General features: G+C 37.5%; 1 protein-coding gene across 1 annotated transcript in view; it reads left to right on the forward strand.

Moving 5' to 3' along the window:
• Positions 1-13,739, forward strand: part of ADAM9 (ADAM metallopeptidase domain 9) — a 110,782-nt gene that overhangs the window by 52,289 nt on the left and 44,754 nt on the right. The window contains exons 13-14 of the mRNA XM_032144303.2: positions 6,153-6,245; positions 7,255-7,450. Coding sequence (XP_032000194.1) covers positions 6,153-6,245; positions 7,255-7,450 — 289 coding nt within the window. The remainder of the gene's footprint in view (positions 1-6,152; positions 6,246-7,254; positions 7,451-13,739) is intronic.

Below are 13,739 nucleotides of genomic sequence, written 5' to 3' on the forward strand. Positions count from 1 at the left end.
GTTCCAAAGTGTGTTGTTTAATTTCCACACATTGGTGAATTTTCCATTTTCCTTTCTGCTTTTATTGTCGTCTTTTTCTATTCTAATTGCTAGTTTCATCCATTTTGGTCAGAAAATATATTTGGTATGATTTCAGTCTTCTTAAATTTCTAAAGACCTGTTTTGTGACCTAACATGTGAGCCTGGAGAGAGTTCCATGTGTGCCTGAGAATAGTATGTATTCTGCCACTGTTGGGTAGAATGTTCTGTATATGTCTGTTAGTTTGATTTGGTCTGTAGTGTTGTTCAACTCCTGTGTTTCCTTATTGATCTTCTATCTGAATGTTTTATCCATAATTAAAATGCAGTCTTGAAGTTTCTTACTATTATTGTGTTGCTGTCTCTTTCTTCCGTTTTGTCAGTGCTTGCATTACATGTTTAGGTGCTCTAATGCTGGGCGTATATATATTTATTATTGTTACATCTTCCTAGTGAATTGTCACTTTTATCACTATAAAATGTTTTTCTTTGTGTTGTGTGACAATTCTGACATAGTCTCTTTTCTTTGATATAAGTATAGCTACCCCTGCTCTCTGTGGTTACCATTTGCATGGAATATCTTTATCCATTCTTCACTTTCGGCCTATATATGTCCTTAGAACTATAGTAAGTCTCTTGTAGATAGCATATAGTTTAATTTTTTTTTTTTTATCCATTCAGTATGCTATGTGTTTTTGTTGGGGAGTTTAACATATTTACATTTAAAGTAATTCTTGATAGGGAAGGATTTACTATGATTGTTTTAAATGTTTTTTGTTTGTCTTGTAGCTCTTTTGTCTGCCCTTTCTTGCTGTTTTCCTTTGTAATTTTTTGAATTTGTGTGTGTGTTGATATTCTTTTATCCCTATTCCTTTTTCTTTTGTGTAACTTCCTTCTATAGGTATTTGTTTATGGTTACCTTAGAGCGTGCATAAAATATCTTGTAGTAATAACAGTATTTTTAAGCTGATAACAACCTCAATTACATACAAAAACTCTTCACTTTAAGTTCTCCCATTACACAGTTTATGTTGTTGTTACAGTTTGCAATCTATTAATATTGAGTATCTTTCAACATATTTTTTATAGTTTTTTTTTTTTTTTTTTTTTGAGATGGAGTTTTGCTCTTGTTGTCCAGGCTGGAGTGTAATGGTGCGATGGCTCACTGCATCCTCCGCTTCCTGGGTTCAAGTGATTCTCCTGCCTCAGCCTCCCGAGTAGCTGGGACTACAGGTGCCTGCCACCATGCTCGGCTAATTTTTTTATTTTAGTGGAGATGGGGTTTCACCGTGTTGTCCAGGCTGGTCTCGAACTCCTGACCTCAAGTGATCTGCCTGCCTTGGCCTCCCAAAGTGCTAGGATTACAGGCATGAGCCACTGCGCCTGGCCTATAGTTAACATTTTATACTTTTTCTTCTAAATTTACACTAGAAGTGAAAGTGATTTACCAAGTACCATTAACAGCAACACAGTATTTTGCATTTGTCTATATATTTATTCTTACTAATTAATTTTATACTTTCTTATGCTCCTGTGTTGCTGTCTAGCAGTCTTTCATTTCAAGGTTAAGAACTCCATTTCACATTTCTTAGAAGAAAGGTCTAGTCATAATGAACTCCCCTGCTTTTGTTTTTCTAGAAAAGTCTTAATGTCTTCTTCATTTTTAAAGGGTAGTTTTACTAGATACAGGATTCTTTCTTGGCAGTTTTTTTCTTTCATTACTTTAATATGTCACCTCATTAACCTTCTAGCCTGCAAGATTTCTGCTGAAAAATCCACTAATGGCCTGATAGGGGTTCCCTTGTATGTGATGAGTTGCTTTCTTTCTTACTGCTTTCAAAATTCTCTTTGTCTTTTGATAATTTGATTGTAATGTTTCTTGGTGTTGATTTCTTTAGATTCTTCTTACTTAAGGTTCTTTGGGGTTCCTGCATCTGGATGTCCATTTCCTTCCCCAGATTTGGGAAAATTTCAACCACTACCTCTTTGAAATAAGCTTTTTGGTACTTTTTCTTAGTCTTCTCCTTGTGGGATTGCCACAGTGTGTATATTAGTCTCTTGATGGTGTCTCATAAGTCCCTTAAGCTTTCTACACTTATATTTCTTTTTTTTTTTCCTCCTCTGACTTGATAAGGTAACCTGACTTTGAGTTTGTTGAATCTTTATTCTGTTTGCTCTGATCTGCTGTTGAACTCCTCTGTTGCATTTTTCCATTAAGTTGGTGTATTCTTCAAGCCCCGAAATTAGTGAGAAGACCTTCACTAATTAACCTTGCTAGAGCTTTTTTGGGCCTCCCAAACTTTCATGTCTGTTATACTGCTTTTTCTGTTGTTGTTAGCCCCCGGTGTCTACAATATGCTGGAGCCCATCAGTGTTCTGAGAGGGGAGAAAGAAGTGAATTTGTTGGGCAATCCCTAGAAAAGTTGGAACATGTGACATGTGGTCCAACTGTTTCTCTTTCCAGGGAAAAGCTTGGAAGTGTTTTTTTTTTTTTTTTTTTTTTTTTTTTCATCACTATGTTAAACTGGGTAGAGGAACTGTGGCAAGTGTCTGAGTGATAGTTGGAACAACCACCTTTATTCTTTGTAGCCTTCAGGGGTCTAGCACATACCAGCTCCATCTGTGCTCTGAGAGAGGAGAGAGAAAAGCCAATTCCTTGGGTAGCTCCTAGAAAAATTGTAGCATGTAGCATTGGGTGTGTGGTCCTCCTTCGGGAGAAGCTAGGAGCTGTGGCAAGTGCTAGTTTAACCTGCTACCTTTGTTCTCTGAAACCCCCAGGGATCTGATATATTCCAGGTCCTATATGTTGTCAGAGGCAGATGACATAGAAGGTAGACCCTCAGGAAGCACTCTAAAAAACTGTAATATTGGATGTGTGGCCCAACTCTTTCTCTCCTCAGGGAGATGCTGAGAGCTGTTTCCTCCTGATCTTATATGAGGTGTCATGGGTTGGGATTGTGGTGAGAAAGGATCTCCAGTTTTCCTACTGGTTTCAGTGTGGCTGGTTTTACAATTGCATGGGATGTAGTAGCCTCTCAACTAGTTTCTGGATTTCTCACAAAGGGAATTGATTAGTGTGTTACTGTTGAATTGCTGACTTTTTAACAGGAAATTTGTTAGCCTCCAAAAAAAGTTAAAATGCACAAGCTTTTAGATCTAGTAATTCTACCTTTATGTAACTATCTTAGAGAAATATTTGTATATATACACATGGGGAGTGTACAGGGATGTTTATTGCAGCACTGCCTGTTGGAGGAAGGAGAATCCAGAGCTTTCTATTCTCCCATTTTGGTGATGCCACTCTGGCTTTTATTTTTGTGCATAAATAAAATCAGACTTAATATTGTTTAAAATTGACTTAAAATCTCTTGTGTGCAGATTTTTTTCTATTACGATATCCTGGACATTTTTCTGTATCATTTTATTATGTAGACATAACCCTTTAATTTGCTGGATAGTATTCCAATACAAGGATTTACTATGATTTATTTAACCGTACTCTAATTAATTACTGTAATTAGTGTTTTCTGTTATAAACAGTGCTGCAGTATACATCGTTGTACACACCTCATATGTATATATACAAACATACACACCTCGTGTATATATACAGATATACACACGTCATGTGTATATATACAAATATTTTTCTATGATAGTTATTGTACATAAAGGTAGAATTATTGGATCTAAAAGCATGTACATTTTAACTATAACGGAAGCTAATGAATTTCCTATAAATAGTGTGGGTCAGTTTGCATTTTTGACAACAGTATATTATGCCATTGTATACCCATAGTCTTACCAGCACAGGATAGTATGTTTTCTTAATTTTGGCAAGCTGATGGGTAAAAAATAAGAAGATACTGTTTTAGTTTACAGTTTTTCATGTGATTGTAGATTATAGGCATCATTTTCTTCTATGAATTATTATTTTATGTATTCCTTATCAGTTGTTCTGTTGGTTCATTAAATCTTCTTTTAAATTGATTTTTAGGCCTCTTTCTGTAAGATGGACATAACTCCTTTGTTATATATGTTCTAATATTCTTTATTTATAGCTTATTTAACTTTTCATAGGTTACATTTTATGTTGAAATTTAAAATTTAAATGAAGGCAAACTTACTGATTTTTTTCCTGTAATGGTTTCAGAAATTTGTATCTTGACCTGGTTTTTAGTATTCCTATATATAGATCATCATCATAGCCCCTCTACAATTATTTTAGTTTTTTTTTAATTTAAAATTTTTATTGTAACTCTTTTAATTGAGGAGGGGGCATGTGGAGTAAGCTTGGAAATTAAACTTATCCACTAATGATCAGTTGTTGTGGAACCATTTAAAATGGTTCTTTTACGATAACCTAAGTTCCTATATACATTATCTATTTCCTGATTCCTTATTCTTTCATGAAGCCAACTGTCCTGCAGTGTTTTTGAAGTGACCAGCATTCACCTACAAATCTTTATGTGAACTTACGTTTTTAATTCTGTTGGGTAAATGTCCCAGAGTAGGATGACTTGGTTAGATGGTAGAGGTATTTAACTTTTCAAGAAACTCTCAAACTGTTTTCTAAAGTGATTGTATCATTTCTCATTTCCATCCTTAGTGTATGAGAGTTCTAATTGTTTCATATCCTGACCAATACTTCATGTGGTCAGTCTTTTTAATTTTAGCCATTCTATTGAGTGTGAGGTGGTGCCTCATTGAGGTTTTAATTTGCATTCCCTTAGTGACTAATGATGCATTGAGCATGTTTTCATGTGCTTATTTGCCATCAGACTATCTTGTGGTGATACGACTGTTCAAGTCTTTCCCCTCATTTAAAAATTTTGATTACTTATTGTTGAGTTTTGAGAATACTTTGTGTATTCTGTATACAAGTTCTCTATCAGATTGTCAATATTTTTTCCAAGTTGTAGCTTGCCTTTAATTAACTTAGCAGTATATTTTGAAGAGCAGAACTTTTACATGATGATGAAGTCTATTTTATAAACTTGTAATTTTATCGGTTGTTCTTTTGGTGTCCTATCTAAGGACTTCTTGCCTACTCCACAGTTGCAAAGGTTTTCTCCTAGAAGTTTTATAGTTTTACGTTTTACATTTAGTTCCATGAAGCATTTTGACTTTTTTTGGGTATATTTCAAGATGTACATTAAAGTTCATTTATTTTAAAATGTTTATTATGAAATAATTATAATCTGAAAAGAAGTTGCAAAATAATACAGAGTCCTGTGTACTTTTCACCCAGTTTTCCTTAGTGGTGACATCTTACAAAGCTATACCACCGAATACAAAACAGAACATTGACATTGCTATTTTAACAGAGAAGATGTCTCGTGGGTGGGAGTTTGGGGGTAAGAAGGAGCCATGGTGGCCCAGAGTATAGTGAGAGAAGCCAAGCAAGGTAAAAAGAGTGTTCAGCTAGGGTGAAGAGCCATCCAACAGAGAAGTTAGACCCTGAGCATGAAGATAAATGCCTTTATGGACACTAACCTGTCTGTGGTCATCAAACATACTGTTGTGAACTGAATGTTTGTGCTTCCCCAAAACTCATGTGTTGGAGCCCAACCACCAGCATGGCTACATTTGGAGATAGGGCCTTTAAGGAAGTAATTAAGGTTAAATGAGGTCATAAGGGTGGGGCCCTGATCCACTAGGATCACTGTCCTTGTAAGAAGATACACCAAACGTCCCACTTGCCTTCTTTCTGCACACATGCACTGAGGAAGGGCTATGTCAGCACACAGCAAGAAGGCAGCCCTCTGTAAGCCAGGAAGAGAGTCCTCACCAGAAACTGAACTAGTAGGAACCTTGATCTTGGGTTTCTAGCCTCAAGAACTGTGAGAAAATAAATTTCTGCAGTTTAAACATGTGGTATTTTGTTATGGCATTCTGAGCAGACTAAGTAAGGCACATACTATATGATTTCTGTCCTTTGAAATATGTTGAGACTTATACTTGCAGCTGAAGAGACACTGTTAAATCCAGAAACAGTAAGCAACTGTTTCTGGAGGGTAACTGCTACAATCATGTTAGAATGAAGTAGATTTTAGGTGTAAGATAAGAATTTTATTAATGAATATTAATGTCAATTACTAATTTCTTTATTGACAGTCATTTTATGTTCACAGGAATGTGAATTGGACCCTTGCTGTGAAGGAAGTACCTGTAAGCTTAAATCATTTGCCGAGTGTGCATATGGTGACTGTTGTAAAGACTGTCGGGTAAGGAATTCCTCCCTCTTGGGAATAGAAAAAAAAAAAAAACCAAAGAGAAAGAAAACCTGTGTATATCAAAATTTGTTTTTTGAGATTTCTGAGTGAGCACTATTTTTATTTTATGGTCATGGGAAAAATTTTATGCCACTTGTGTATAATTTTAAAGCACACTCTTTTACATTAAGTGGTCTGTTGATATTGTTTTCTAAGTAGAAACATTTTTTTTTTCTGATTTTTAGAGTAATATATGCTTGTTAGAAATAATTAAATAACGTGAAACCATAGAAAGTAGAGAATGAAAGATCCTCTATTATTTTATACTCTTCAGGTAGCCATTGTTGATAATTTGTTAATATAATCACGTTTTTTCTATACAAATGTGAGTGTATGTGTTTATGTGTGTTTTTAAGTGGGTAAGCACAGATACATATGTTTTTACTACCTGCTTTTTTCAAAATGACACCATGGACTTTTTTCCCATTCGTGTAGTTCTGTAATACGTGGTTATTTAAGTAATATTACTTGTATAGTTGTACCATAATTTCTTTTCTCAACTAATGATGGACATTTTGATTGCTTCCAGTTACTGCTTGTAAGAGAAATCACTGGTGCAGAATATTCATACTAAGTTTTTGATATACATTTTATATATCTTTCACAAATATGCCAGTCTGTACTTCTACCAACAGTATTATCAAATGCTTGTTTCCTTATGCCAATATTGGTTACTAGCAGGCACTATACTCCTAGTTAATTCAATAGGTGTAAAGGGTTCTTGTATTTTTATTTAGTTTGCATTTCTTTTGGTTACAAATGAGGTCATGTTTCTTCACTTTCCATAGTTAGGAGTTACACGAATTACCTGTTGTTAGCCATTGTTCATTTTTCTATTGGGTTATTTAATCTTTTGTTATTGTTAGAATGCTTTATAGATGTAAATGCTGTGGTTTCACATTTGATTAATTTGTGGACATTATCCTGATATTTCTGTTTAATTTGAATTTTATTTCACTAGTTCCTTCCAGGAGGTACTTTATGCCGAGGAAAAACCAGTGAGTGTGATGTTCCAGAGTATTGCAATGGTTCTTCTCAGTTCTGTCAGCCAGATGTTTTTATTCAGAATGGATATCCTTGCCAGAATAACAAAGCCTATTGCTACAACGGCATGTGCCAGTATTATGATGCTCAGTGTCAAGTCATCTTTGGCTCAAGTAAGATATCATCATTTATAATTGATTGCTTTGATATTATTTATTTTTGATTTAGATATTTTAAAAAAGGTAATGAAACATTATTGATAAAGTTGAGGCTCTCTTGTTTCTCATATTTCCTTTCTTCCTTCTTTGGAGGCAGTCATGATCATGGATTTAATATGCACAGATTCAGTTGATGTTTTCTTTTTTTTTTTTTTTTTTTGAGACAGAGTCTGGCTCTGTCCTCCGGGCTGGAGTGCAGTGGCACCATCTCGGCTCACTGCAAGCTCTGCCTCCCAGGTTCACGCCATTCTCCTGCCTCAGCCTCCTGAGTAGCTGGGACTACAGGCGCCTGCCACCACGCCCTGCTAATTTTTTTGTATTTTTAGTAGAGACAGGGTTTCACAATGTTGGCCAGGATGGTCTCGAACTCCTGACCTTGTGATCCGCCCACCTCGGCCTCCCAAGATGTTTTCTTATTTTTACTGTCTATATCTTTTTATATTTTGTGTATCACACACACACACAGATACATATATAGTATCCTCTAGTTTTAATAATGTTGAATTGTGCACATGGATCTGCTATTCGCATTATTCACTCAGAATTTTCTTGAAATTCATCTATATTGATATATCATAGTACATTAAAGTATTCCATTAGATGAGTGGATCATGATTTAGTTATTCTCTTACTGATATTTGGGATTTTAAAAAAATTTATGTATTTTTTCTTTTTAAAGTTCTTATTTTTATCAAGGGCATAAACATAAAGAGCCAAATTATTGTGTAATGCATAGTATGAACAAATAAGGACTGTTCCCACCCAGTATTCCCATCACTTGAGGCAGTTTTACCTTTTTTGGCTTTTTGTTAACTTGTGCTAAGTTTTTAGATAATCTCTTGGCAATGCTACATTTTGATTTTTTTGTTCTAGGCATTAGTTATTAATTTCTCACTATAGAAGATGAGTTAGTTTTCTTTCCTTCTCTTCTTTCAACCCTTAACAACTCCCATCATACCTATGCTCATTTTCCATTCTTTATCCTCCCAATAGTTAGGGCAGTGATGACTGTGTATTGTATAATGGCCACATTAATGCTCTTCACAACTAAACTATATAGTAAGTTATAATTACTTTCCTGATTTCTCTAGAGTTATTAATTCTCTCTCTTTCTGTTTCTCTCTGTCTCTCTCTTTTGGTTTGGTTAGTTTCCTATGTGCTTTCCATTAATTGACCTGTCTATTGTTAACCATTGGCTTGATTGTGTCTTGAGTTGATTAGTGGCATCAAGTATTCTATTTATTTTAATTTGTTCAAATAAGTCTGAACAGAAGGCCTCTGTTCCTCTTCAGTCTTGACTGGTTTCCCTCTGTATAGTTAGTTAGGGTTGTCTAGAGAAATGAGCCATTGTGTTGTGCGTTTGTGTATACAGTCGTATACTGCATAACAACATTTTGGTCAGTGAGAGACTGCATATACAACAGTGGTCTCATAAAATTATAATGCTGTATTTTTACTGTAACTTTTCTATGTTTAGATATGTTTAGATACCTTTTCTATGTTTAGATATGTTTAGATGCCATTGTGTTACCATTGCCTACAGTATTTAGTACAGTGACATGGTGTACAGATTTGTAGCCTAGGAGCAATAGGCTGTACCACATAGCCTAGATGTGTAGTAGGCTATACCACCTAGGTTTGTTTAAGTGCACTCTGTGATGTCTGCACAATGACAAAATCACCTAACAACTCATTTCTCAGATCATATCCCTGTTGTTAAGTGACACATTACTGTAGATATTACTGTATATATAATCTGGAGGATTTATTACATGAATCTAATATTTATATATAATATATAATATATAATTTACATATATAATATATTAAATATATAATATCTTATATATTTATTACATGAAAATCGAATATATTCTCCTGGAAGAATCTGATATATTAGATTCATGTAATAAATCCTGCATAATAGCATGAGTCTATATATGAATTGGCTTGTGTGATTGTGGAGGCTGCTAAATGTCAGATCTGCAGGGAGAGTCAGCAATCTGGAGACCCTGTAGAGCTGATGGTATAGTTCCAGTTAGAAGTCTGGCAGGCTCATGACCATGGTAGAGCTAGTGTTTCAGTTCAATTCCAAAGGCAGGAAAAAAGCTGATGTCTCATTCCAAAGGCCTTCAGGGAGACTTTTCTCTTACTTGAGGGAGGACTGGCCTTTTCGTTCAAGTTTAAAATTGATTGGATGGGGCCCACCTCCAATAGGGAGGGCAGTCTGCTTTACTCAGTCTGCTGATTTCAATGTTAATCTCATCCAAAATCACCCTTACAGAGACATCTGTAATTATGTTTGATTAAATATCTGGGGATTCTGTGGCTCAGTCAAGTTAACTCTACTAAAAAGGGTAAAATTAACCCTAATCAAAAATCCACTCCTTGTCAACTTGAAACCCATAGACACCTTCTTAAACCATACCAGATCTCCAAATGTGTACCTTGTTAAGGGCATAATTCCACCTAGCATGATATAATACGACTATCCTGCATACAGCTAAAACCTCACTAACCTCTTTTCCAGAAAAGGAGGTAAAGTGATGTTTATTCTTCTTGATATCCCATAACTTAAATACTGGGATATAAAATTAACAATACTTAAATACTGTAATATCAAGTCAATATATCTTACGTTGCATGATAAAGGTATAAGGAATGAGAACATATTTGCTCAATACATGTGTGTGTGAATGCACACACACACACACGCAGCTATTCTTAATGAAACAGTCTTCATTTCTGCAACTGGTCACATGGTTGTAGCTGGTATTTATAACTAACTTCCACCCATTCTGTATTCCCTTTGCCTTCAGCAAGCACGTTAGCGTTTGTGGTTCTTTACCTGTTAGGGTGACCCAAACTGTCATTCTTGAAAGGTCTGGGCCATTTGTAGTCCTTCCTAGATTGGGTCGTTAAAGTTTTCCATTGAACTTAAACTTAATCATGAAGCATGGTAATACTAAGAGATGCCCTAAGGGATCTCCGGCATTCTAGACATACTCTTCCTTGCCTCCATTGTGGAATAGTAGGCCAATTTCCCTTTGGTAGTTCGGATCAGTAATTCTACCTGGCATAGAAACTGCCTTCTTTGCCTATTGACTCAGAGGTATGAGGAGCCAATGTGGCTGGGCTTCTGGCTTAATTTCTGGTTCAGTAGAATCATTATTGTGGCTCCTGGTGGCAGCATTCCTCCCTTTGGAACTAAGGCCTCTAGTCCAGTAGAGCATAAAGTCATGGGAACAGGAAACAAAATTTTGCTAGTGGGTCACTATGGATAATGGTGAGTGGTGTTCCTCTCATTTCCACCCCTTGATACCTGGACACATGAATCCTGGTTATGGGAAAATCAGCATTAGATGTTGGCTGCTGATTGAGAGCATATACAGCCTTTTGGAGAACCTTGCCCCAGCACTGTAAGGTATTGCTACCTAGTGGCACTGTAACTGAGTCTCCAAAAGGCATTTCCACCATGCTGTCAGCCAGCTGCTTCAGGATGGTGGGGAAGGAACATGGTAAGGCCAGTGAATTCCATGTGCGTGGGCCCATTGCCTCACTTCATTTGCTTTCAAGTGAATTCTTTGGTTTGAAGCAGTGCTGTGTGGAATATTATGATGGTGGAGTAGGAATTCTGTATGTCCACAGAAGGTAGTTTTGGTAGTTCACAGAAGTGTTGCTACAGGGATGGCAAATCTATATCAAGAGTACGTGTCTACCCCAGTGAGAACAAAGCACTGCCTCTTTCATGATGGAAAGGGAAAAATGTAATCAACCTGCCACCAGGCAGCTGACTGACTAACCTAGGGAATGGTGTCATACTGGGGACTCAGGATTGGACTTTGCTACTGGAGAATTTGGGCACTTAGCAGCAACAGTAGCCAGGTCAGTTGTTGAGAGGAAGTCCATGATGCTGAGCCCATGCATCGCCTCCAACCCTGTCACTGTGAGTACGTGGTTCCTGAGCCCATGGTTGAGAATAGTTGGCTGAGGTAAGAATGAGTCATCCTATCTACTTGATTATTAAAATTCTCCTCTACTGAGGTCACCCTTTGGCAAACATTCAAATGGGACACAAATGTCTTTGCCATACAACCCAGTCATTGGCCATAGCCCATAAATTGGTATATAATCACGTCTGGCTGTTTCTTCTTTCAAGTGAACAACCAGGTGCACTTCAGGGATGTCCCAGAAAGGGGCTGCAGTGCTACAGTCATCCACTTTTGGTTCTTCATATCATGTGTAGAACCATCTGCAAACCAGGTCTCCATCTTCTTTTCCACTGTCACCTGATGGGTAGGAAATTCCCCGTGAGGTCATAGTTGCTGGCTAGGAGAGAAAACGTAGTGTAGCAGGAGTGGGGAGCAGGGGCATTTGGGGCACTTCTTTATGTAACTTGTGCCTTCCAGGCCTTGGTTGGGACCAATTACATACGTAACACTTCCATTTCATGATGGGGTGCTGCTGCATATGCCCAGCTTTATAGCTTGGTGAGTCAGATGACATCCAGTTTATGATGGGCAACTCAGGTTGAATGGTAACTTGGTGGGTGGCCCATGGTTAAATGTTCAATTTCTACTTTAAGGCCCAGTAGCAGGCCAATAGTTTTTTCTCAAAAGGAGAGTAGTTATTCACAGAGGATCACAAGGCTTTGCTCCAAAATCCTAAATGCCTGCACTGCACCTGACGTATAGGGAACTGTCAGAGGCACTAAACAGCACTTCTGTCTGTAACTGCTGCTTCTAGCACTGTTTGATCTGCTTGATCAAGTGGCCTAAGCAGCAGAGCATCTTGCCTGACAGCCTGGACCTATTGCAGAGTTTCCCTTTGTTCTGGGCCCAGCTCAAAACTAGCAGCTCTTTGGGTCACTGGGTAAATGGGCCAGAGTTACGCAACCAAATGAGGAATATTTTGCCTTCAGAAATCCAAATGGACCACTAAACATTGTGCCATTCTGTTGGTTGTGGGAGTGGCCAGATGCAACTTCTCCTTCCCCTTAGAAAGGATATCTTGACATGTCCCACACCACTGGACATGTAGAAATTTCACTGAGGTAGAAGTCACCTGAATTTTTGTCAGATTTATTTTCTACTTTTTGTCGTGCAAATATCTTGCCAGTGTCAAGAATAGTTGCTTCTTCTTGCCCACTAGGTCTAATGAGCATAATGTTTTCAATGACTAGTGTGATATTTTGTGGAAGGAAAAGGTAATCAAGATCCCCAAAACTAAATTATGATATGGGGCTCTAGAGTTGATATTCTTCCTAAGTAGGACAGTGAAGGTGTATTGCTGGCCTTGCCAGCTGAAAGCAGCTGCTTCTGGTAGGCTGTGTGGATGGGTATAAGTAAAGGTATTTTTCAGATCACAGCTGCATACCATGTATTAGGGGATGTGTTAATTTGCTCAAGCAATGAAATACATTTGGTATAGCAGCTTCAGTTGGAGTCATCACTTAGCTAAGCTTATAATAATCCACTGTCATTCTCCAAGATCTGTCTGTCTTCTGCACAGGGCAAATAGGCGAATTGAATGGAGATGTGATGAGAGTCCCCACCCCTGCATCTTTCAAGTCCTTGATATTGACACGAATCTCTGCAATCCCTCCAGAGATGTGGTGTTGCTTTTGGCTTACTATTTTCCTAGGTAGAGGCAGTTCTAATGGGTTCCACTTGGCCTTTCTTACCATAATAGCTATCACTCCACAGGTCAGGGAACCAGTGTGGCAATTCTGCCAGCTGTTGAGTGTGTCTCTTTCAATTATGCATTCTGGAACTGTGGGGAAAAAACCCACAAGGTGGGTTCAGGGACCCACTAGGCCTGCTGTGAGATGGACCTGAGGTAAAACTTCATCTATCACCTGACCTTCATAAGCCCCTACTCTGACTTCTTGACCACAGTGATATTTTGGGTTTGCTCAATTATTTCAGATATAGCGTTCTGTGTTCCTGAAAGGTCGAATTTTTTTCTCTGTGCACAGTGTCTTAGTCTGATCAGTTCTGTCTCAGTCTATTTTGTGCTATTATAACAAAATGCCACAGACCGGGTAATTAATAGTGAACAGAAATTTATTGGCTTCTGGAGGCTGGTAAGTCCAAGATAAAGGTGCTGCCATCTGATGAGGGTCGTTTTGCTGAGCCATCACATGATGGAAGGTGGATGGGCAAGAGACAAAGTGGGGCCAAACGCACCCTTTTATAACAATATTAATCTTATCCCAGAGGGCACAGCCATCATGGACTAATCA

Source organism: Hylobates moloch, unplaced genomic scaffold (assembly GCF_009828535.3).
Source record: "Hylobates moloch isolate HMO894 unplaced genomic scaffold, HMol_V3 SCAFFOLD_22, whole genome shotgun sequence".
In the NCBI taxonomy this organism is placed as follows: Eukaryota; Metazoa; Chordata; class Mammalia; order Primates; family Hylobatidae; genus Hylobates; species Hylobates moloch.